The following is a 26,621-nucleotide window of genomic DNA, read 5'->3' as shown; positions in this document are numbered from 1 at the left end:
CAACACGCCAGCTGGGAACAGATAGTGCAAGCTGCATTGAGAGCGGAATCGAATTCAACTCACGGTGCAGCAGTGCGTGTTGTCGCTCCTACCCATACCCCAAGCGCTGGTAATGGATTTGAGAGTAGGGAGAATAAAAGCAAACCGATGCCGCCCACTTGGCCATTGGGTGAGAATGTACGGTGGTGCCTGGGCTCTCTGCGCCGACTCATTTTCTTCACTGACTAGTGAGCAGCAGAAAAACTCTCCTGAAAATGTCCGGAGTTGGAGGTAAAGAAAGCATAGGGATATTTGGCCTCTGTGCAGTCGCTCAAATTGGCTACATTTACGACGAGAAAAATCATTACGTTCAGTGGCGCCAAGAGACAGAGTCAAGAGCAATTTAACTACTACCCATGCAGTTTACAATAGGTCCAGTAACAATTCCCGGGCTTATTCTTTATTGTAGCTGGGGTAGAACCGATTTTGTGTTTGGATAATCTGTTGGCATGACCAAACACTCCTCACACGCTCAATTTTGTGAGACTTTATTCATTCTTATTCTGAAATAGTTAACCTCTGTCAGAATGGGGTAAATTAGCCTTCAACATTTTTGTTTTTTGTGCGATATCTGGCTCGAAAAAACACTAAGTTTTAATTTGGTGAACATTGGTATCTGGCTGATGTATTTTATAATTTGGGTACAAAACCTATTCATCTCAAAATAATACACAAGGAGTGTGAAGCAAATAGTGAATATCCAACAGAGATTGTAATAGTACATACAGTAAAACTTTGGGGTAGATTAAAACAATACCTTCCAGTAAGGTTAAAGTAAAGGGGGAGAGTGGCCTCCCTGTGAACAGAAGTTGTGTTTTGTTTAGTCAGTAATTAAAACCTTTTTGTTACTGATTAAGATTAAGTATAGTGATTTAGTATAGTACCCATCTCTCCCTTTGAAGGCCGTTGACTTGGTAGAGCAGTTAGTTAAATTCTACAGTTCTGAAAAGTATAAAAGGTACCCGGATCTGGCCTTTAAGGAAGCTTCCAATTACACTGAATAAAAATATAAACGGAACATGAAGTGTTGATCCCATGTTTCATGAGCTGAAATAAAAGAGCTCAGAAATGTTCCATTTGCACAAAAAGCCTATTTCTCTCAAATTCTGTGTACAAATTTGTTTACATCCCTGTTAGTGAGTATTTCTCATTTGCCAAGATAATCCATCCACCTGACAGGTGTGGCATGTCAATAAGTTGATCAAACAGAATGATCATTACACAGGTGCACCTTGTGCTGGGGACAATAGAAGGTCACTCTAAAATGTGCCGTTTTGTCACACAAAACTTGATGTCTCAAGTTTTGAGGGAGTGTGCAATTGGCATGCTGACTGCAGGAATGTCCAAAGCAGTTGCCAGAGTATGTAAAGCTAATTTCTCTACTATAAGCCACCTTAATGTAATTTTAGAGAATTTGGCAGTATGTCCAACCGGCCTCACAACCACAGACCACGTGTATGGCATTGTGTGGTTGAGCGGTTTGCTGATGTCAACGTTTTGAACAGAGTGCCCCATCGTGGTAGTGGGGTTATGGTATGAGCAGGCATAAGCTACGGACAACGAACACAACTGAATTTTATCGATGGCAATTTAAAATGTAGAGATACCGCGCCAAGATCCTGAGGCCCATTGTGGTGTCATGCATCCCGCTGCCATGCACCTCAACGCTGCACGACACAGGCCATATTCAACGGGTGTTGAGCGTTCGTAAATTTGTCAGAGCGAATTTACCAGCTACGTCTATCGACAGTTGTTGTAGTTACATCATGAACATTCAATTGAAATTATTACTTGCATAGTGGAGTCATTTGTTTAGACATGTAGCTAGCTAAACAATGAACCATAAACTAAACTCATAATGTATGAATCTGCACGTAGCTAACCAACCAGGTTCAATGTTAGCAAGCTAACTGAGATACAAATATTACTACGCAGATCATACACGTAACGTTAGCTAGCTAATGTATCATACAATTCTTACTGGTTGGTAGGTGATCAAATACTTATGTCATGCAATAAAATGCTAATTACTTAAAAATCATACAATGTGATTTTCTGGATTTTTGTTTTAGATTCCGTCTCTCACATTTGAAGTGTGCCTATGATAAAAATTACAGACCTCTACATGCTTTGTAAGTAGGAAAACCTGCAAAACCGGCAGTGTTTCAAATACTTGTTCTCCCCACTGTATGTAATGGCGAATTGATATACACTAACAATCAAACGCAAACAATTCACACAATGAAGTTATGAAACGATGAATGTACTGGAGAGAGCGCATTATGGAAAGAAAGAGCATTGTGCATCTGGTCGCATGGTCAATCCGACGTCTGCATAGACCATGCAGCATTTACGGTGATATTCATACTTCTTGCGCTTCGCAGAGCGGAACAAGGAAGTGAGTTTGAGTTTATACAGGATGTACCACCCCCACCTACCATCAACCACTCATGTCAATGCAGAGCTATACAGAGTTCTCCGCATTGTTACAACATTTGGGAGGCGCATGAAGACGCGGTAGAGCTCGATTTGGCCTCTGCATGCCTCTGGAGGCTCCGCAATTGCATCACACCCTCCATATGGAGACTCCGACCACATTTTCGAATCAAGCATAAATTGACTTTTAGTCTATACCTCTGCAATGGATTAGCTCATTGAGATGGGCACAAATATATACAGTACCAGTCAAAAGTTTGGACACACCTACTCATTCAAGGGTTTTCCTTTATCTCAAAACTCCATGTGTTATTCATGTTTGGATGTCTTCACTATTATTCCACAATGTAGAGAATAGTAAAAATAAAGAACAACCCTTGAATGAGTCTATTATATCTAGTATTTGTTTTCAACAGGACAATGACCCAACACACCTCCAGGCTGTGTAAGGGCTATTTGACCAAGAAGGAGAGTGATGGAGCGCTGCATCAGATGACCTGGCCTCCACAATCACCCGACCTCAACCCAATTGAGATGGTTTGGAATGAGTTGGACCGCAGAGTGAAGGAAAAGCAGCCAACATGTGCTCAGCATATGTGGGAACTCCTTTAAGACTGTTGGAAAAGCATTCCAGGTGAAGCTGGTTGAGGGAATGCCAAAAGTGTGCAAAACTGTCAAGGGAATGGGTGACTACTTTGAAGAATCTAAAATCTCAAATCTATTAGATCTAGCTATTTTGATTTGTTTAATAATTTTTGGGTCACTACATGATTCCATATGTGTTATTTCATAGTTTTTATGTCATCGCTATTATTCTACAATGTAGAAAATAATAAAAATAAAGAAAAGCCCTTGAACGAGTAGGTGTGTCCAAACCTTTGACTGGTACTTTATTTTTACTATTTTCTACATTGTAGAATAATAGTGAAGACATCAAAACTATGAAATAACATATATGGAATCATGTAGTAATCAAAAAAGTGTTAAACAAATCAAAATATATATATATATGTTTTTTCAAATAGCCAACCTTTGCCTTGATGACAGCTTTGCACACTCTTGGCATTCTCTCAACCAGCTTCACCTGGAATGATTTTCCAACAGTCTTGAAGGAGCTCCCACATATGCCGAGCACTTGTTGGCTGCTTTTCCTTCACTCTGCAGTCCAACTCATCCCAAACCATCTCAATTGGGTTGAGGTCAGGGGGTTGTGGAGGCCAGGTCATCTGAGGCAGCACTCCATCACTCTCCTTCTTGGTCAAATAGCTCTTAAACAGCCTGGATGTGTGTTGGGTCATTGTCCTGTTGAAAAACAAATGATAGTCCCACTAAGCGCAAACCAGATGGGTTGGAGTATCGCTGCAGAATGCAGTGTGCCTTGAATTCTAAATAAATCAGTGTCACCAGCAAAGCATCCCCACACCATAAAACCTCCTCCTCCATGCTTTGCGGTGGGAAATACACATGCAGAAGTAATCCGTTCAACCACACCGAGACTCACAAAGACATGGCGGTTGGAGCCAAAAATCTCAAATTTGAACTCCAAACCAAAGGACAAATTTCCACCGGTCTAATGTCCATTGCTCATTTTTCTTGGCCCAAGCAAGTCTCTTCTTATTATTTGTGTCCTTTAGTAGTGGTTTCTTTGCAGCAATGCGACCATGAAGGCCTGATTCACACAGTCTCCTCTAAACAGTTGATGTTGAGATGTGTCTGTTACTTGAACTCTGTGAAGCCTTTATTTGGGCTGCAATTTCTGAGGCTGGTAACTCTAATGAACTTATCCTCTGCAGCAGAGGTACCTCTGGGTCTTCCTTTCCTGTGGCGGTCCTCATGAAAGCCAGTTTCATCATAGTGCTTGATGGTTTTTGCGACTGCACTTGAAGAAACTTCCAAAGTTCTTGAAATGTTCCGTATTGACTGACCATGTCTTAAAGTAATGACAGACTGTTGTTTCTCTTTGCTTATTTGAGCAGTTCTTGCCATAATATGGACTTGGACTTTTACCAAATAGGGCTATCTTCTGTATGCCACCCCTACCTTGTCACAACACAATTGATTGGCTCAAATGCATTAAGGAAAGAAATTCCACAAATTAACTTAACAAGGCACACCTGTTAATTGAAATGCATTCCAGGTGACTACCTCGTGAAGCTGGTTGAGAGAATGCAAAGTGTGTGCAAAGCTGTAATGAAGGCAAAGGATGGCTACTTTGAAGAATCTCAAAAATAAAACATAGTTTGATTTGCTTAACACTTTTTTGCTTACTACTTTTATGATTCCATATGTGTTATTTCATAGTTTTAATGTTTACAAAGTAGAAAATAGTAAAAACTAAGAAAAACCCTTGAATGAGTAGGTGTTCTAAAACTTAGTTTTGGCAAAACTATAGTTTTGGCAAGTCGGTTAGGACATCTACTTTGTGCATGACACATGTCATTTTTCTTTGTTGTTTATAGACAGATTATTTCACTTATATATCACAATTCCAGTGGGTCAGAAGTTTACATACACTAAGTTGACTTTGCCTGTAAACAGTTTGGAAAATTCCAGAAAATTATGTCATGGCTTTAGAAGCTTCTGATAGCTAATTGACATAATTTGAGTCAATTGGAGGTGTACCTGTGGATATATTTCAAGGCCTACCTTCAACCTCAGTGCGTCTTTGCTTGACATCATGGGAAAATCAAAAGAACTCAGCCAAGACCCCAGAAGAAAAATTGTAGCCCTCCACAAGTCTGGTTCATCCTTGGGAGGAATTTCCAAACGCCTGAAGGTACCATGTTCATCTGTACAAACAATAGTACTCAAGTATAAACGCCATGGGACCACGCAGCCGCCATACCGTTCAGGAAGGAGACGCGTTCTGTCTCCAAGAGATGAACGTACTTTGGTGCAAAAAGTGCAAATCATTCCCAGAACAACAGCAAAGGACCTTGTGAAGATGCTGCAGGAAACAGGTACAAAAGTATCCATATCCACAGTAAAACGAGTCCTATATCGACATAACCTGAAAGGCCGCTCAGCAAGGAAGAAGCCACTGCTCCAAAACCGCCATAAAAGGCCAGACTACGGTATGCAACTGCACATGGGGACAAAGATCGTACTTTTTGGAGAAATGTCCTCTGGTCTGATGAAACAAAAATAGAACTGTTTGGCCAATATGACCATCGTTATGTTTGGAGGAAAAAGGGGGAAGCTTGCAAGCTGAAGAACACCATCCCAACCGCTGCAGGAGGGACTTGTGCGCTTCACAAAATAGATGGCATCATGAGGTAGGAAAATTATGTGGATATATTGAAGCAACATCTCAAGACATCAGTCAGGAAGTTAAAGCTTGGTCGCAAATGGCTCTTCCAAATGGACAATGACCCCAAGCATACTTCCAAAGTTGCGGCAAAATGGCTTAAGGACAACAAAGTCAAGGTATTGGAGTGGCCATCACAAAGTTCTGACCTCAATCCTATAGAAAATTTGTGGGCAGAACTGAAAAAAGCATGTGCGAGCAAGGAGGCCTACAAACCTGACTCAGTTACACCAGCTCTGTCAGGAGGAATGGGCCAAAACTCACCCAACTTATTGTGGGAAGCTTGAGGAAGGCTACCCGAAATGTTTGACCCAAGTTAAACAATTTAACGGCAATGCTACCAAATACTAATTGACTGTATGTAAACTTCTGACCCACTGGGAATGTGATGAAAGAAGTAAAAGCTGAAATAAATAATTCTCTCTACTATTATTCTGACATTTCACATTCTTAAAATGAAGTGGTGATCCTAACTGATCTAAGACAGGGAATTTTTACTAGGATTAAATGTCAGGAATTGTGAAAAACTGAGTTTAAATGCATTTGGCTAAAGTGTATGTAAACTTCCGACTTCAACTCTATGTGTGTATATATATATATATTATAATACATATACACACTACTGCTTGACTAGAACAATCTCGGTCGGCCAACAGTCTAATGACTTTACACACTTTAATGACTGTTTATTTATATTTACAATTTTTTACAAACATTGGGTAAAACAAGCTTATATTTTGGATTCTGATGTACGAAAGTTTAACTAAGTGGCATCTGTCATGAGGCATCTGTAAGTTATATTCTTCAAGAATCAATGAGTGTATATCATTTATATGCGTATCGCCCCTTAAATGACAGCATATTCTCTCATAGTAAAGTCAAAAGGATAAGCAGAGATAAAGTGAAAGGGCCCCCTGGTTCACATATCCTCACATAGACATTGTAAAAATGTGAGGAAGCGCACACACATACACACAAAAACCCATAAAAAACCCAGGTTCCACCACTGTGCCTCTCACCCTGCCTCCCAATATCACTTCCCCTTTCTTCAGTACCCTACCACCCACCCAACCAATGGGTGGATTAAGCAATGATTTACAATGATCTACAGCCTCGCTGATTGGTGCTTTGCTTATAGAGACCATTCCCTCAAATGTAGCCTGAAGGCTACATGGTCTGGTCAGAGCCCATATTTACAAAGCAACTCTGAGTAGAAGAGACGATGAATTTAAAGCTGATCTTAGATCAGCACTCCTACCCTGAGACTCTTTTATGAATTTACACCTTTGCTCTCTTGAATTTCACTCGACCAGACCGAAAACAAACCAGGCAAGAATAATGCCAAAGTCAAGACTAACCTGAGCAAAGAGGTAGGACATGACGGTGTCGTCTAAGACGGGGCTCTCCAGTCCTTTGTTGACCCCATAGCGGTGGGCACAGGAGACTCTGTTGTTATACCAGCCAGGGAAGTAGTACCTGGAGAGAGGGGAAAGAAACAGGGTAGTAAGAGAAAAGGGAAAGATAAGGGCTCCATCCCAACAAGCTACGATCAGATGTGCGCGAGTGATGAAGTGATGTCCATCCCCGAGGGTTATTTATCGCTCTACCACTAGTTTCCCCTCACCTTGTTTTCATGTGTCCTTTCGGTGGGGGAGTGGCACTTGAAAACGGAGCAACTAGTGGTGGAGCGATAAATAAAAGCAGCCAATGGATAGCCTACCATGCAAAGGATGACTAGCCTGTACAGGCGGCGGTAATAGCTTTCCTTATATTTCTTATGCAACAAATACGTACTTACTGCGTCAGCAACAAATGAGAACAGCAAAACAACAAAGTGCCCGGACACATCCTCTGGCTGTGGTTCAACGTGGAGTAGGACTTTCATTCCATAATAGCAGTTTGACATGTAACATGTTGACATGTGGCCGAGAAGATTGTGGACATTTTTAAGGCCTTTGTTTTGTGTCCCACATTCATACCCTCTGCACTCCTCCACTGGAAGAGAATACAGATTATTGCAAATCCTCTGTTGATGACTGGGTTCTTTCTTGTAAATTGTTTCTATGAAGTTGCCGTTCAATTGCTCTGCCATTATTATTATTATTATTGTATGAGGTATTGTTGGTGTGGTTACCCCTGTGCTGTGATGTTGGTTTTTATATGGTGTGTCTTCTCTTTTCTCTCCACTGGCTATCTGGCAAACAGGCTACACTCTAGGCAGTCTCTTCTGCTGATGTGTGTGGGTCTGGTAGTGGTACTCTCTCTATTCTACTCTTTTCCTTTCGGCATGGTTAATACCTGCCTGGCGCCCGAACAAAATCTTTATATTTACCCCTCTCTAATAAATACTGCTACAAACAGTCACATTTCCTTCACACAGGCATTTTCTGCAATTTTTTAGGGATTAACGATTAACCAGTAGAATCATTGTAGAACAATTAAAACCACTGTTACTGAACTAATATTTATACCAAATGTTTTAGGGTCCATACACAGATCGGCTATACATCCATAGACGTACATGTCTTTTTTATCCGCAATGCACTTTTATGGCTCAAAGAGTCTTCAACTATAAGATGCTTTTTTGAGCTGTCCTAGCTGTGCGGTTCAGGAACTAGAGCAAGCACACTTGTAGTTGTTTTGTTTGGAATAGAGCCTTGCGTCCCCGTCATCACACAATTACTATTGTTGTTTACGCAATCCAAAAACAGCCCATTATAAATCGCTATCTGGGTCAGGTGGGCATCATTTGAAATCTCGTTCTATTGCCAACATGACTAGGTATGATGCCATGTCATCTTGTAACTGTACATCAAACATAGTGATCATAAACGTTGACTGTTTAGGACATAAGTTTTAATGTGAAGTGCATATTTGGACTCACGAGTGTTTGGCTTGCTTGTATGACATGAAAGTGGCATTTATTATAATCCTCATCGTCTCCTCTTTTAAAATACATAGTCTCTTCCTAATTTTAAAGCCTTTTCTTCCCTCAGAAAACAAAAAATGCCCAATTAGCAGGAGGGTTCGCGGAAGCTTCTTGAACTGTGCGGTGGGGAAGTTCAGAACGGCTGTCAGTCAAAACCCATACAGCGCTGTGAAAACGCAGAGCCTGAGCTCTGACATCATTTATAGCATGTTACTGTACAGCCACTGCATTCCAATTTAGGCACTTCTCAGTCCCCAAATCTGCCATTTTCAACCCGCACAGGGGTACGAGTATAACGGACTACCGAACATATTCCTCTTAACAGTACATGTTTTGCATGATTCATAAAAATTACTTACATTTGCTTCTATCCTAGTATTTATTAATCAGCCATCTTTCCTGAAGCAACATTCGAGCCTTGGAAGTTTTGAGAACCACTCGGTAGGAGAGTAGGGTTTATCTGCATACTGCGGTTACTACATGTATCGCCCACTATGCGTCACTACATGCCTCGTCCAGTGCCATTGAGGCTGCTAGCTAGGACACCAGTACAGTGTCCTTCGCCCCCACCTGACGAGCACTGCTTTCCCGCAGTTATTTTAATGTTATGGCGAGGGTAGTGCCACGCGAGAGTTGGGTTGGCGACAGAAGCTAACTACCTCCCTCGCCCTAACGTTAAAATAACTGTGGGAAATCAGTGGTCGGCAGGCGGGGGTGAAGGACACTGTGTACCGGTGTCCCCTAGCTAGCTAGCAGCCTCCTTCGGTGGGTTTTTGGTACATTACCGCCACTTATTGTGCTGCAGTCTGGGCCAGAAACCACGCTAGCAGCCACAATGGCAGTGGCCGCGGCATTTAGCGAGGCATAGTAGGCGCCATGTAGTAACCTCAGTCCGCAGATGGACATTATTGCGGTAGGAAGTCAGCAACTCGATTTACATTGTTTGGAGGGCCAACTAGAGGACTGAAAAGGCACTACACCTCGCCCAAAGTTGAATTGGGACACCACTTCCACGACATACCACTTGCGGGATAGCGCAAAACGGAGGGGGAGGGCTAAGGGGGTGGGTTATTGGGATTGAGCCAAAGAGTAAGATGTCATAGAAGATAAATTAACATTGTGTATAATACCACATAACAATGATACTTTGATTAAACTTAATTACCACTGTATGTCACACTTTAATTCCTCCATTTTTTTTATTTAAAAAATAAATAAATCTAGTCCAACTAAACATTTCCTTTTCAACAGAGAAATAAATAGTGCTAGACCCCTGAACCCATGACACTTCCTAGTTCCTACCTCACTCTGAAGAGGAGCATCTCATTGGCTGATTCGTCCAGTTTGAGGATGTGATTGGGTGGGAACCACATGCGGTCGCTCTCCCTCATCAGGCCAAATAGGCTGCAGTACATTGGTGACAGGCCTGGGACACAGGAGAGAACAGAATAATAAAAACATTGACACTAAACATATCCACAGGCATCTATCCCTGGTCGAGTCACACGAAAACACAAAAAAAGTGGGACCTGATGCCTCTCTGCTTGGCACACACAGCATTAAGGAGATGGATTGAGGTGAAGGCCCTGCAATAGACTAGCGTAGGTCTGGGCGATATGGCCAAAATATATCACAATATATTTCTAATTTTTGATGGTATGACGGTATTTTACAGGTTTTTTAATAATAAAAGTTCTAAATGTGCTTTGAGTAGTGTATGACCCCAGGGTGTGGTTTTAATGGGGCTTTCTTCTGATTGAACCGTATAAAACAAATGAAACTTCAATCACCCAAAAATGTCGGCATTTTTACCAATTTACGCGTTTCCTTCACTCAATTGTTATCATTTCCACACATTTCTACATTTGTATGCCTATTTGGTCAAACAGTAACTTTTCCTTTATTCGAATAATTCATATCTTCTATGACCATGTATTTGCCCTGTATTTGGGGCTCCCGAGTGGCGCAGCGGTCTAAGGCCCGGCATCTCAGTGCTAGAGGCGTCACTTGAATCGAACCTGGTTCAATTCAAGGCTGTATCACAACCGGCCTTGAGTGGGAGTCCCATAACGCGGCGCACAATTGGCCCAGCGTTGTCCTGGTTAGGGTTTGGCAGTCATTGTAAATAAGAATGTGTTCTTAACTGACTTGCCTAGTTAAATAAAATATTAAATAAATAAAATAAAACAATTTGCAAATGTATCTCATGGCAGTTCTTAATTTCACCACAAGGGGCAGTGTGCAGATTTTGAAGGTCCTTTTGGCACGCACGCTGCCTCACAGGCAAGTTTCACAGCTAAAAAAGTATGTGTGCAACTTCGGCGCCTGCACAGCCTGACAGGCATGATTTAAATATTTACACCGCAGCCTCGAGTAGAAGTGTAGTGGGTCTTCAAAGGCAAAGCTGATTCTAGATCAGCAATCCTACACAAACAGGGTTGCTGTGGTCAAATGGTCACTATAAGAGCATTGGGGTTGTGAGGGTTTAGGATTTCAAGCTTGAGACGAGACATTCCAGTGGAAATTGATAGTAGTAGTCAAGTGTGATCACCCCACTTGAGGATGTGCGTTTGAAAGGCCGAAAGAAGTAGGTATAAAAGAGCCTTCACACTCAAACTCCACCACGTACCTTTATTCACAAATAAACAACATTTCGATCCTGCAAGGATTTTCGTCAGATTATTTCACCAAAAAGTGCTTGTCGAACATCTCATTCCAAAATCATGGTCATTCATATGGAGTTGGTCCCACCTTTGCTGCCATATCAGCCTCCACTCTTCTGGGAAGGTTTTCCACTAGATGTTGGAACATTGCTGCGGGGACTTGCTTCCATTCAGCCACAAAATAATTAGTTGGTCGGGCACTGATGTTGGGCGATTAGGAATGGCTAGCAGTCGGCATTCCAATTCATCCCAAAGGTGCTCAATGGGGTTGAGGTCAGGGCTCTGTGCAGGCCAGTCATAAAGGATGCCATATGTGTTATTTCATAGTTTTGATGTCTTCACTATTCATCTACAATGTAGAAAATAGTACAAATAAAAATAAAAACTTCAATGAGTAGGTGTTCTAAAACGTTTGACCAGTAGAGAGAGTGTGTGTATACATACAGTTGAAGTCAGAAGTTTACATAACCCTTAACCAAATACATTTAAACTCCGTTTTTCACAATTCCTGACATTTAATCCAAGTAAAAATTTCCTGTCGTAGGTCAGTTAGGATCACCACTTAATTTTAAGAATGTGAAATGTCAGAATAATAGTAGAGAGAATGATTTATTTCAGCTTTTATTTCTTTCATCACATTCCCAGTGGCTCAGAAGTTTACATACACTCAATCAGTATTTGGTAGCATTGCCTTTAAATTGTTTAACTTGGGTCAAACGTTTCAGGTAGCCTTCCACAAGCTTCCCACAATAAGTTGGGTGAATTTTGGCCCATTCCTCCTGAAAGAGCTGATGTAACTGAGTCAGGTTTGTAGGCCTCCTTGCTCGCACACGCTTTTTCAGTTCTGCCCACAAATCTTTTATGGGATCGAGGTCAGGGCTTTGATGGCCACTCCAATACCTCTCCTTTGTTGTCCTTAAGCCATTTTGCGACAACTTTGGAAGTATGCTTGGGGGTCATTGTCCATTTGAAAGACCCATTTGCGACCAAGCTTTAAATTCCTGACTGATGTCTTGAGATGTTGCTTCAATATATCCACATAATTTTCCTACCTCATGATGCCATCTATTTTGTGAAGTGCACAAGACCCTCCTGCAGCAAAGCACCCCCAGAACATGACGCTGACACCAAGCCTCCCCCTTTTTCCTCCAAACATAATGGTCATTATGGCCAAACAGTTTTATTTTTGTTTCATCAGACCAGAGGACATTTCTCCAAAAGGTACGATCTTTGTCCCCATGTGCAGTTGCAAACCGTAGTCTGGCTTTTATGGCGATTTTGGAGCAGTGGCTGCTTCCTTGCTGAGCGGCCTTTCAGGTTATGTCGATATAGGACTCGTTTAACTGTGGATATTGATACATTTGTACCTGCTTCCTCCAGCATCTTCACAAGGTCCTTTGCTATTTTTCTGGGATTGATTTGCACTTTTCGCACCAAAGTACGTTCATCTCTAGGAGACAGAACTCCTTCCTGAGTGGTATGACAGCTGCGTGGTCCCATGGTGTTTATACTTGCGTACCATTGTACGTACAGATGAACGTGGTACCTTCAGACGTTGGCAAATTGCTCCCAAGGTTGAACCAGACTTGTGGAGGGCTACAATTTGTTTTCTGGGGTCTTGCCTGATTTCTTTTGATTTTCCCAAGCAAAGATGCACTGAGTTTGAAGGTAGGCCTTGAAAAACATCCACAGGTACACCTCCAATTTACTCAAATGATGTCAATTAGCTATCAGAAGCTTCTAAAGCCATGACATCATTTTCTGGAATTGTCCAACTTAGTGTATGTAAACTTCTGACCCACTGGAATTGTAATACAGTGAATTATAAGTGAAATAATCTGTCTGTAAACAATTGTTGGAAAAATGACTTGTGTCATGCACGAAGTAGATGTCCTAACCGACTTTCCAAAACTACAGTTTGTTAACAAGAAATTTGTGCAGTGGTTGAAAACCAAGTTTTTCATTACTCCAACATAAGTGTATGTAAACTTCCGACTTCAATTGTACATACATAGTATTCGTTGCAGTGGTTTAAAAAGTCATAAAAGACCCATGACAAATAACCATATCATCATCCACATAGCGAAGTCATAACTTTACCCGGCTTAAAAATATTTTATTTTGGCAAAAAATGACATCCGGTTATAGGAGCCCCATGAAAAGGTTGGCATAATTGGGAGCCCATCGGCGTGCCTCAGGGAAGCACTGATTCAGAAAGAAGGTGAGAGATTCTAGCTTTCTATGGTGGGGAATACAAGTACAATGCGTTCGGAAAGTATTCCGGCCACTTGACTTTTTCCACATTATATTATAGCCTTCTTCTAAAATGTATGAACTTCTTTCCCCTCAATCTACACACAATACCCCATAATGACAAAATGAAAACAGTTGACATCTCTGTAAATGTATTATCAATAAAATACAGAAATACCTTATTTACATATGTATTCAGACCCTTTAGGCATAGACATTGAGCTCAGGTGCATCCTGTTTCCATGAATCATCCTTGAGATGTTCTAACGAGTCCCCCAAAAATACTTAAAAACATTATACCAATAACACATTCCACCACATACCAACAAAGAGTCCCAGCCCATGAGAAACAAAATTCTCTGGCCTAAATGCCAAGCGTCATGTCTGGAGGAAACCTGGCACCATCCCTTCAGTGAAGCATGGTGGTTGCAGCATCATGCTGTGGGGATGTTATTCAGAGGCAGGGAGCAAAGTACAGAGATCCATGATGAAAACCTGCTCCAGAGCGGTCAGGACCTCAGACTGGGGCGAAGGTTCACCTTCCAACAGGACAACGACCCTAAGTACACAGCCAAGACAGGAGTGGCTTCGGGACAAGTCTCTGAATGTTCTTGAGTGGCCCAGCCAGAGCCGGAACTTGAACCCAAACGAACATCTCTGGCGAGACCTGAAAATAGCTGTGCAGCAATGCTCCCCATCCAACCTGACAGAGCTGGAGACAATCTGCAGAGAAGAATGGGAGAAACTCCCCAAATACAGGTGTGCCAAGCTTGTAGCGTCATACCCAAGAAGACTCAAGGCTGTAATCGCTGCCAAAGGTGCTTCAATAAAGTACTGAGGAACAGGTATGAATACTTATGTAAACGTGATAGTATTAAATTCTTTATAAATTAGTAAAAAATGTCTAAAATCCAATTTTTTCTTTGTCTTTAGGGGGGAGTGTGTGTCCATTGATGAGGGGGGGAAATGATTTAATCCATTTAAGAATAAGGCTGTAAAGTAACAAAATGTGGAAAAAGTCAAGGGGCCTGATTACTTTCAGAAAGCACTCAACATCAAATGTAGCCATAATGACATTTCCCTCAATACATCCTAAAGACTTCAATATGCTTCTCATGTCCACGGAATCTCTCACATTGGCTGGTAGGGTAGTCACGTGGTTTCAGATTTTTGGGGGGGACATCTTCTCGGTCAAAACCAATAGAAAAAACGACAGCCTTCCTGGGGGATGGTTAAGCTTCTTGTGAATCTTGGAGGGTATTGTTGGAATCGGCTAAACTTTGAACATTGAGATATTAAATAAATGATAGAGAAAAAGCCTTGAATAGGAAGAGTGAAAGAGACTGGGTTGTGTGTCAGATGTTAATGGTTCTCTGTGGGAAGACAGATAGCTTTGGAATGTGTTGGGTGGGAGGGAGTAGAGCAACGGTTGAGATAGGGGAGACAGATGGACATCTATGGATTAGGTGAAGGAGGGGTTGAGGTCAGGAGGTGAGGTCAGTTCCCCTTAAGGGAGTAATCAGGGTTTAGTATCTGGTTCCCTACTTTCTGTTGAACCATAAGATGTAAGGATTGGAGAGAGAAGGAGGCGTGTCCTGTTGGGTTTGACATTTTGAACATTGAGATATTAAATAAATGATAGAAAATAAGCATAGAATCAAAGGAGAAAGTTAAGGGTTCTCTGTAGAAAGCCAGAAGGCTTTGGAATGTGTTTGATGGAGGAGAGGAGAGCGATGTGTTGATATAGTTAAGACAGATGGATATCTGTGGATTAGATGAAGGAGGGGTTGAGGTCAGGAGGTGTCACTCTTCTCAGAATGGAAATAGCCTTGTAAAATGGACAGTGGAAAAACTGTTGACTTGTGGGTTTTAGGCTCCTGAAATGGCATTACAACAGCTTGAAACTTGTACTTGTAAATAGATGTCTGTAAGGGGTGCGTAACTGGTGGCAGGGAAGTCAAACGCAGGAGAGCAGAACTTGGTGAAAAGCCGGTGCAGTTTAATATATAAAACTAACGGCGTACAAAATAACAAACACATGGGTACAAAACCCGTAGCGCACAAGTAACACATAGCACAAGTACTTACAATAAACAACTCCCGACAAGGACATGGGGGAAACAGAGGGAAAATATACAACATGTAATTAGGGAATTGAAACCAGGCGAGTGTGAAAACTAGACAAAACAAATGGAACATGAAAAATGGATCGGCGAAGGCTAGAAGACCGGTGACGTCAACCGCCGAACACCGCCCGAACAAGGAGAGGAACCGATTTCGGCAGAAGTTGTGACAGTCCCCCCCCCCTTGACGCGCGGCTCCAGCAGCGTGCCGACACCGGCCTCGGGGACGACCCGTAGGGCGAGGTGCAGGGCGATCCGGACGGAGACGGTGGAAATCCCACAGCATAGAAGGGTCCAACACGTCCTCCTCCGGAACCCAGCATCTCTCCTCCGGACCGTAACCCTCCCAGTGCACGAGGTACTGAAGGCCCCTCGCCGGACGTCTCGAATCCAGGATGGATCAAACGGAGTACGCCGGGGCGCCCTCGATGTCCAGAGGGGGCGGAGAAACCTCCCGCACCTCAGATTCCTGGAGTGGGCCAGCCACCACCGGTCTGAGGAGAGACACATGGAACAAGGGGTTAATGCGGTAATCGGGGGGAAGCTGTAACCTGTAACATACCTCGTTCACTCTCCTCAGGACTTGAAAGGGCCCCACAAACTGCAGACTCAGCTTCCAACAGGGCAGGCGGAGGGGCAGGTTTTGGGCCGAGAGCCAGACCTTGTCCCCCGGTGCGAACACAGGGGCCTCACTGAAGTGACGGTCTGCGCCAACTTTCTGGCGCAGCACGGCAGGCTGAAGATGGACATGGGCGGCGTCCCATGTTTCCTCCGCACGCCGGAACCAGTCATCCACCGCAGGAGCTTCGGTCTGACTCTGATGCCAAGGAGCCAGAACCGGCTGATACCCCAATAAACACTGGAAGGGAGAGAGGTTAGTGGAGGAGTGGCGGAGCGAGTTCTGGGCCATCTCTGCCCAGGGCATGAACGCTGCCCACTCCCCCGGCCGGTACTGGCAATAAGACCGGAGGAAATATAAACCCTCACATCCTTAGCCAAAGTGGGCCACCAGTACTTCTCACTAAGACAGCGCACCGTCCGACCGATCCCAGGATGACCAGAGGAGGGTGACGTGTGGGCCCAATAGATCAGCCGGTCGCGGACATCAGACGGAACGTACAGACGCCCAGCTGGACACTGAGGGGGAGCGGGCTCTGCACGTGATGCCCTCTCAATTTCCGCATCCAGCTCCCACACTACCGGCGCCACCAAGCAAGAGGCCGCTCCTCTGTGTCATACTGCCGGGACAGTGCGTCTGCCTTAACATTCTGGGAACCTGGTCTGTACGAAAGGGTGAAAACAAAACGGGTGAAAAACATGGCCCACCTTGCCTGGCGAGGGTTCTGTCTCCTCGCTCCCCGGATGTACTCCAGATTGCGGTGGTCAGTCCAGATGAGAAAAGGGTGTTTAGCCCCCTCAAGCTAATGTCTCCACACCTTCAAGGCCTTGACAACAGCCAACAGCTCCCGGTCCACCACGTCAAAGTTTTGCTCCGCCGGGCTGAGCCTCTTCGAGACGAAGGCACAGGGGCAGAGCTTCGGTGGCGTACCCGAGCGCTGAGAGAGCACCGCTCCTATCCCAGCCTCAGACGCGTCCACCTCCACTATGAACGCCAAAGAGGGATCCGGATGGGCGCCGAGGTAAACAGATCCCTTAGTTGCCCAAAAGCCCTGTCCGCCTCAACTGACCACTGCAGACGTACAGGACCCCCCTTCAGCAGTGAGGTAATGGGAGCAGCCACCTGACCAAAACCCCGGATAAATCTCCGGTAGTAATTGGCAAACCCTAAAAATCCCTGCACCTCCTTTACCGTGGTGGGAGTCGGTCAATTACGCACGGCTGAAATGCGGTCACTCTCCATCTCCACTCGATGTGGAAATGCGTTACCCTAGGAAGGAGTAGGCTTGCTGCAAGAACAGGCATTTCTCAGCCTTGATGTACAGGTCATGCTCCAACAGTCATCAAAGTACCCTGCGCACCAAAGACACATGCACGGCGCGTGTAGCGGAGTATATCAGAATGTCAATATACACTACTACACCCTGCCCGTGCAGGTCCCTGAAAATCTCGTCTACAAAGGATTGGAAGACTGATGGAGCATTCATCAACCCGTACGGCATGACGAGGTACTCATAATGCCCTGAGGTGGTACTTAACGCCGTCTTCCACTCGTCTCCCTCCCGGATACGCACCAGGTGGTATGCGCTCCTGAGATCCAGTTTAGTGAAGAAGCGCGCCTTGTGCATTGATTCAATCGCCGTGACGATAAGAGGTAGCGGGTAACTGTACCTCACCATGATTTTATTGATACCTCGATAATCAATGCACGGACGCAGACCTCCATCCTCCTTCACAAAAAGGACTCTGGATTAAAGTGGTGCAAACTCACCTGGGGTGACGCCAGAGTGCCTTGCCTGCTGCCTCGACTCCCAGAGGGAGCAACCCGGCACCGACCGGCAGTGTGTCCTCTGCGGCCACAGATGGTGCACGAACTGGAACCCCCTCCGGTCTCCCTACGCACCGCCTCTCCCAGCTCCATAGGTTCAGGAGAGGGGGTGCGAGGGGATGGAACCACCAGACACCGATCAGAACGTCCACGGTAGCTAGCAGGTTGTCCAGCCGGATAGACAGGTCCACCAGCTGATCCAACGTGAGGGTGGTGTCTCTGCAGGCCAACTTCCAATGGACGTCCTCGCGCAGACTGCAACGGTAGTGGTTGATCAGGGCCCTGTTGTTCCATCCCGCACCGGCAGCCAGGATCCTAAACTCCAGGGCAAACTCCTGGGCGCTCCTCGTCTCCTGCCTCAGCTGGAAGAGGCGCTCAGCCGCCGTTCTACCCTCGGGCGGGTGGTCGAAGACCGCCCAGAAAAACGGCGGGTGAACTCTGTGAAGTCCTCCAACGCCGCATCTCCTTCCTCCTGTCCTTCCGCGGTCCAGGGTCTGGATAACTTGATCCATGATGGCGCCGAGATGTTGGATTACTTTCGCTTCCTCCTGGACGCGCTCCTCGACCCCTATACTAGGGGTATCTGTTCCTGCTGACTCCATAAGGGGTCGGGAATTCTGTAAGGGGAGCGTAACTGGTGGCAGGGAAGTCAAACGCAGGAGAGCAGAACTTGGTGAATAGCCGGAGCAGTTTAATACATAAAACTAACGGCGTACAAAATAACAAACACATGGGTGCAAAACCCGTAGCGCACAAGTAACACATAGCACAAGTACTTACAATAAACAATTCCCAACAAGGACATGGGGGAAACAGAGGGAAAATACACAACATGTAACTAGGGAATTGAAACCAGGTGAGTGTGAAAACTAGACAAAACAAATGGAACATGAAAAATGGATCGGCGATGGCTAGAAGACCAGTGACGTCGACCGTCGAACACCGCCCGAACAAGGAGAGGAACCGACTTCGGGAGAAGTCGTGACAATGTCCTGCATGTTTTTGCACACGTATGTATATATTTGGGTTTCAATGTGTCTATGAATGACGTCCTTGTGCAGGGGACAAAGCTAAGGGCGAGGGGCCAGTGGAAAATGCAAGAAGAGGCTTGAGTCACAGAGTAAAAACGGAATACAACAAGCCAGAGAATGGATGAAGTTCAGATGTCCTGGGCCAGGACTCAGAAACACTATTTATCTGCAGCTCAAACCACAACAACAACAACAAACTCTAAGACAAGTGTGTGACACACATAAGGAAGAAGAGAAAGTAGATGAAAGAAACAGGAAGTGAGAGTAGAGTGCCGTGTGATAACAGGAAGAGAAACCTAGCAGAGCATATTGTGTGGTGGAGCTTAGTTGGGTGACTGTCATGAAAACAGTTTTAACCATGGTAGTAACAAATTGAGGTAGTAAGACTGATTTAGAAAACCATGATGCATCTGCAACACTCAACTATCATTCGGAAGACTAAAATGCCTAGTGTAAGGTAGTGTCTGATTTGAATTACGTAACTTATCAACCAAATTCTCTTAGTGAAATACGTCTGGATAAAATTGGGTACATTTTATAAAATTGTACTTTTGAAAATTCTAACTTTTTTGAATAAAAATATATATGTTGCTGTAGTTTGTCCATAAATCATAAAAATGGTATACTAGTTGAAGCTCACAATTGTGGTTTTATTCACCTATGATGCATCATCTAGGAGTAGTAGTCCTTAGATTAACAAATTAATTGAATTCCATCAGAATGAGGATCTTATTTTCAAACATCCCCTTTACACCAACCTTATTACCGAAATGACTAAAAAGTAAAAAATTGGGGAAAAACCTAGAAAACCATTACCTTACCAACATGGAGGCATGAATGGGCTTTAGTGACGTGTTCAATTGTTTGCCGACTCACAATGGCTGTCTAAGATTACTTGCTTATTGAGCTATAATTGCCTATTTTATTAACGAGAACCTTAATTTCGGGAAATGGTAATACGCTAATTCTAATGTATAGTCAATGGGTGTGCTGTGCTGGTACTTTCCGGGATGCTGGTCTTCTAGGCAGAGTTCCTCTGTCCAGTGTCGATGTTCTTTTGGCCATCTTAATCTTCTCTTCTTATTGGCCAGTCTGATATATGGCTTTTCCTTTGCAACTCTGCCTAGAAGGCCAGCATCCCTGATTCGCCTCTTCACTGTTGACGTTGAGACTGGTGTTTTGCGGGTACTATTTAATGAAGCAGTTGGTTGAGGACTTGTGAGACGTCTGTTTCTCAAACTAGACACTCTAATGTACTTGTCCTCTTGCTCAGTTGTGCACCGGGGGCTCCCACTCTTTATATTCTGGTTAGAGCCAGTTGGCTCTGTTCCGTGAAGGGAGTAGTACACAGCGTTGTACGAGATCTTCAGTTTCTTGGCAATTTCTCAGAACAAGAATAGACTGATGAGTTTCAGATCATCTTTGTTTCTAGCCATTTTGAGCCTGTAATCAAAACCAAATGCTGATGCTCCAGATAATCAACTTAGCCTAAAGAAGGCCAGTTTCATTGCTTCTTTAATCAGAACAGTTTTTAGCTGTGCTAACATAATTGCAAAAGGGTTTCTAATGATCAATTAGCATTTTAAAATGATAAACTTGGATTAGCTAACAACATGCCATTGGAACACAGGAGTGATGGTTGCTGATAATGGGCCTCTGTACGCCTATGTTGATATTCCATTTTTATTTTTTTGTATCTGCCGTTTCCAGCTACAATAGTCATTTACAACATTAACAATGTCCACACTGTATTTCTGATCAATTTGATGTTATTTTAAATGGACAAAAATGTTTGCTTTTCTTTCAAAAACAAGGACATTTCTAAGTGACCCCAAACTTTTGAACGGTAGTGTATATTATCATCGAAACCACATTATTATTTTTGCGCTCATTGGCTGTACCTGCAGCAAAATTCCAGTATGATCCTTCATAGCTTGTTCTCCATATTTCTAAATAGTGTAAATTTGCTCTCAGCACTTATTTCCATGACTGATCAAAATTAGATATCATGTCCCTCGTGTCCCTCTGCAGCAGAGAATATGGTGACCAATATGTATGGAACATTGAATTGCAATACATATCGTACCGGCATCAAAGTGCTGTGATAATATCGTATCATGAGGTCCCTTGCACACACGGAAGACTACTCACTGCCCCATATGTGTCTACACTGCAGTATGGATTAGTTAAAAGTCAGAAGGAGAAGGGGGAGTGAGAGAGAGAGAGAGCGAGAGTGAGAGCAAGAAAGAGAGCAGCAGGGTGCTTATCAGTGCGAGACCTTCTGAGTGTGTTTGAGAGAGATAGAGCAATAGAAGACACAAAAGCAACAAGTCGACAGCCTGCCGAGGTCGGTGTAAAGTTTATGAACACCCGGGACTGAGGTATAATCTACAGTTCCTTCAGAAATATTTCACACCCATTGACTTTTTCAGCGTACATTTTAAATGGATTAAATTGAGATTTTTGGTCACTGGGCCTACACACATTTTTACAAATGAATTAAAAATGAAAAGCTGAAATGTATTGAAATGTTAGGTCAAGTCTTAGTTCAGGAGTAAAATGTGCTTAAGTCACATAATAAGCTGCATGGACTGTGTGCAATAGAGTTTAACGATTGTCTAATGACTACCTTATCTCTGTATCGCACACATACAATCTGTAAGGTCCTTCAGCAGTGAATTTCAAACACAGGTTCAACCACAAAGACCAGGGAGGTTTTCCAATGCCTCGCAAAGAAGGGCATATATATTTATATATAGAGAGAGAGAGAGAGAAATAATAACCCTTTGAGCACGGTGAAGTTATACCTAGATACAGGTGTCCTTCCTAACTCAGTTGCCGGATTTATTGTCAATCAGTGTTGCTTCCTAAGTGGACAGTTTGATTTCATAGAAGTGTGATTGACTTGGAGTTACATTGTGTTGTTTAAGTGTTCCCTTTATTTTTTTGAGCAGTATATATATATATATATATATATACACAAAAGTATGTGGACACCCCTTAAAAATGTGTAGATACAGGTATTCAGCCACACCCGTTGCTGACAGGTGTATACAATCGTGCACACCGCCATGCCATCTCCACAGACAAATATTGGCAATAGAATGGCCTTACTTAAGAGCTCAGTCACTTTCAACGTGGCACAGTCATAGGATAACACCTTTCCAATAAGTCAGTTTAAGTCAAATTTCTGCCTTGCTAAAGATACCCCGGTCAATTGTAAGTGCTGTTATAGTAGTAAGTGGAAATGTCTAGGAGCAACAGCGGCTCAGCTGCGAAGTGGTAGACCACACAAGCTCACAGAATGGGAGCGCCGAGTGCTGAAGCACGTAAAAATTGTCTGTCCTCAGTTGCAACACTCACTACCGAATTTCAAACTGCCTCTGGAAGCAAAGTCAGCACAATAACTGTTTGCTTTATGAAATGGGTTGCCGTGGCCGAGCAACCGCACACAAGCATAAGATCCCCATGCGCAATGCCAAGCACTGGTTGGAGTGGTGTAAAGGTCACCGCCATTGGACCCTGGAGCATTGGAAATTAGTTCTCTGGAGTTATGAATCCTGCTTCACTATCTGGCAGGCCGACGGACGACTGTGTTTGGCGGACACCAGAAGAGCACTCCCTGCCCGAATGCATAGTGCCAACTGTAAAGTTAGGTGGAGGAGGAATAATGGTTTGGGGATATTTTTCATGGTTCAGGCTAGTCCCCTTAGTTCCAATGAAGATACATTTTAACGCTACAGCATAAACGATTCCCTGCTTCCAACTTCGTGGCAACAGTTTGGGGAAGGCCCTTTCAGCATGACAATGGCCCCATGAACAAAGCGAGGTCAATACAGAAATGATTACACCCCCCCACCACCACCTTAAACCACCTCTCCCACTATCCTAGTCCCAAACATGTGCCACTTGTGATAGGCCTTCTCTTTGCCTTGTAAAATCCCCACAAAAGAGCACAAATGTGCTTATATAATTTCATTCCAACTCCCTCTGCTCTCCATCAACTGTTTCACAGACCTCTGGCAATACAGAGACCCAGCAACTACAGAAGGTTGTTCTGGAGCACATGGAGGAAAAGGACTGACCCCTCACTCATGGTGAGTGTGTTGTGATCCTGGATGATTGGATTCAGACCACAGTTTGTGAAATCTTGAAATGCTGTTCAAAATCATAAGTCAACCTACTCAACTCCTTTGGTCAGTTGACTTATGGAGTTTTTTTAATATTGTTTATTTGCCCACGGTGTTACACATTGAGTCTACACACCACCAGAGGCATGCATGAGGTTCCCCCACAACATCATCAAAAACAGCTCTGCCCACTTCAAGTGTAGATATAGAATACGCTAACTGTCACCATGACTCTGCCCAATTAAGATTTTTTTTTAATTGAATGGACACTATTAGGATAGCCTATATTTTTTTTATATAAATTTATGATCTTATATTTCATCAGCAGGAAATCATCATAACAGTGGACTCATGAGGATCTGTTTGGACATTGCATGTTAAAGCGAAGTGATAAATCATTAACATTAACTCTTGTGGAAAAAGTATAAACGCAAGATATATAGAGTGTTGGTCCCATAAGATGAAATAAAAGATCCCAGAAATCTTCCATAAGAACAAAAGGCTTTTTCTCTAAAATGTTGGCCACAAATTTGTTTACATCCCTGTTTGTGAGCATTTCTACTTTGCCAAGATTATCCATCCACCTGACAAGTGTGGCATATCAAGAAGCTGATTAAACAGCATGATCATTACATAGGTGCACCTTGTGCTGGAACAATAAAAGGCCTCTCTAAAATGTGCAGTTGTGTCACACAACAATGCCAGAGCCGTCTCAAGTTGAGGGAGCGTGCAATTGGCATGCTGACTGCAGGAATGTCCAATCGAGCTGTTGCCAGAGAATTTAATGTTAATTTCTCTACCTTAAGCTGCCTCCAACATCACTTTAGAGAATTTGGCAGTACGTCCAACCGGCCTCACAACCGCAGACCACGTGTAACCACACCAGACCAGGACCTCAACATTCAGGTTCTTCACCTGCGGGATCAGAGACCAGCCACCCAGACAGTTGATGAAACTGAGGAGTGTTTCTGTCTGTAATAAAGACTTAAGGAAAAACTCATTCTGATTGGCTGGGCCTGACTCCCCAGTGGGTGGGCCTGGCTCCCAAGTAGGTGTGCCTATGCTCTCCCAATCCCATCCATGACTGCACCCCTACCCAGTCATGTGAAATCAATAGATTAGAGTCTAATGAATTTCTCTCAATTGATTTGTTTCCTTATATGAACTGTAACTCAGTAAAATATTAGAAAATTGTTACAGGTTGAATTTATATTTCCGTTCAGTATAGATAAGGGATGATTAATCAGGAATTTCTGCTTTTTGAAATCTTAATTTTGATTAAGGCCCAAAACCAATATTCCATTTTCCTGATGCAGTTTATTTTGTCTCCTAGGAATTCCTGCGTTACATGACTGGATGATTGGTGGACAAGCACTCATACACACGTTGAATTAGAGTCTTGGTGCAGTGTTGTCTTTTCCCCCATCTATATGAAAGTATATACTGCATATAGGCCTACTGCAGGAATTACAAGTAGGTGTCATGCAGGATACATTTGAGTTTGAATCCTGCATAAATAAAATTGTTGAATCCTGAATAATTCAAATTGTGCAGTATTGCTCCTGTAGGTTAGTCCTACAAGAAAAATTATAATACTGAAGGTAGTATGAGTAGGATTTCTGCAGAAGATCCCTGAAGAACTGGTCCTGCAAGACCATTCCAGCAGGAAATGTCTAAATTCAATTCTGAGGTACTTCCTGCAGGAATTATAAGAATCCTGCAGGATTAGTCCTGCAGAACCATTCCTGCAGGAATCATGATGTTGTCCCACAGGAAAATGATCACAAAAATCCTGTGAGATTTCCTGCAGAAGAATAATTTTCTGTAATTTAGTGATTTTTGTATTTTAGAAGGTCAAATAACAGCATACCGCGTTTCCGGCGTCTGGTTGATGACAACAGCCACGCGAATACAACAACTGGTTGAGAGCAAATTACAGTGGGGCAAAAAAGTATTTAGTCAGCCACCAATTGTGCAAGTTCTCCCACTTAAAAAGATGAGAGAGGCCTGTAATTTTCATCATAGGTACACTTCAACTATGACAGACAACATGAGAAAAAAAAAAATGACATTGTAGGGTTTTTAATGAATTTATTTGCAAATTATGGTGGAAAATAAGTATTTGGTCAATAACAAAAGTTTCTCAATACTTTGTTATATACCCTTTGTTGGCAATGACAGAGGTCAAACGTTTTCTGTAAGTCTTCACAAGGTTTTCACTACTTTTGTGAAATTGACACATAATATTGTTAGAAAAACAAGGCAGTTCGCTGCTGCTATAGTAATTTAAAGAGATGCCACTTCGGGTTCTAAACTGTTAATGAGCAAAGTTCAAAACAAGGCCAAATCAGTAAGTCCAGCCCTCCTTTAAAAATACACCAACTATGGCACTTCACTGCATAAAATAACTGGAATTGTAAGACTGCCAAGAATAAAGTGTGATAGGAGGAGAGATACACTAGGTCTATGTACACTGCTCTATATTTTAAGAACAGACCACACTTCCCAACTCTCATGTATACAACTTGTCACCGCCAGTCAAGCACATTGCACACCATGACTGGAAAGAAGCGCAACACTTCTGCGTCAGCATTTACCTAATCAAATAGCCTAATGGAATAATTCCTTAATTAATTCATCTGTGTTTACATAGCCTCTCTTCAGGCACAGATATAACCCCTGTCACAATACAGGTCTATACCAAGGAGGAGATTAAGGTTTTAATGATTTAATCCCATGGTGGCTAGGCTGAGTCACACGTGCTGAATCCCAAATCAACCCTTAGCTTGCCCATTGTCAGAATCCTACGTGTCGACTACTGGATTCGACAGATTCTTATACTAAATGGAGATGTGGAATAGTCCAATGTCAGAATCAAACACACAACCTCAGTGCTGCTAGTGTCATTATACGTAAACTAACTGACCTTAACCACCATAACGAATACATTATCAACTTCCTTATGGTTTAATGAAGTGGGCTCCCACACGAAGTTAAGACAGACGGTCTTCTTTAAGTGATGTTTAAAACTTTTTGTCTTTCAGCAGCAGGGGAAATTTCACACAGACGTTTCAGACAACGCTTTGTTCTTGTGTACGAATTGGGTTCACCCTGGGGGTTAGTTTAAATAAAGGCCAACATACAAAAAAATTACTTCCCACATTGAATGAATGTTCCGCCCGATGACGTAAAATGGCTCTGTATCATCAAATGAGAGCTTGGTAAACTGCAGTTAACAATGACTGTAGTTATAGTTAGACAAAG

At 43.1% G+C, this 26,621-nt stretch overlaps 1 protein-coding gene across 3 annotated transcripts in view; it reads right to left on the bottom strand.

The window, feature by feature from the left end:
• The window catches only part of LOC129818857 (tyrosine-protein kinase JAK2-like), an 80,081-nt gene that overhangs the window by 32,997 nt on the left and 20,463 nt on the right, over positions 1-26,621 (bottom strand). For 2 of the 3 annotated variants that reach the window (XM_055875136.1, XM_055875137.1), the window contains exons 3-4: positions 10,014-10,137; positions 7,141-7,258 (exon numbers count right to left, since the gene is read on the bottom strand). In XM_055875136.1, coding sequence (XP_055731111.1) covers positions 7,141-7,258; positions 10,014-10,137 — 242 coding nt within the window. Of the gene's footprint in view, positions 1-7,140; positions 7,259-9,070; positions 9,305-10,013; positions 10,138-26,621 lie in introns of those variants that run through there. The other variant, XM_055875138.1, reaches the window with a different exon arrangement.

Source organism: Salvelinus fontinalis, chromosome 21 (assembly GCF_029448725.1).
Source record: "Salvelinus fontinalis isolate EN_2023a chromosome 21, ASM2944872v1, whole genome shotgun sequence".
NCBI lineage: Eukaryota > Metazoa > Chordata > Actinopteri > Salmoniformes > Salmonidae > Salvelinus > Salvelinus fontinalis.
Note: the sequence above shows the minus strand (reverse complement) of the source record. Positions and strands in the feature narration are given on the sequence as shown.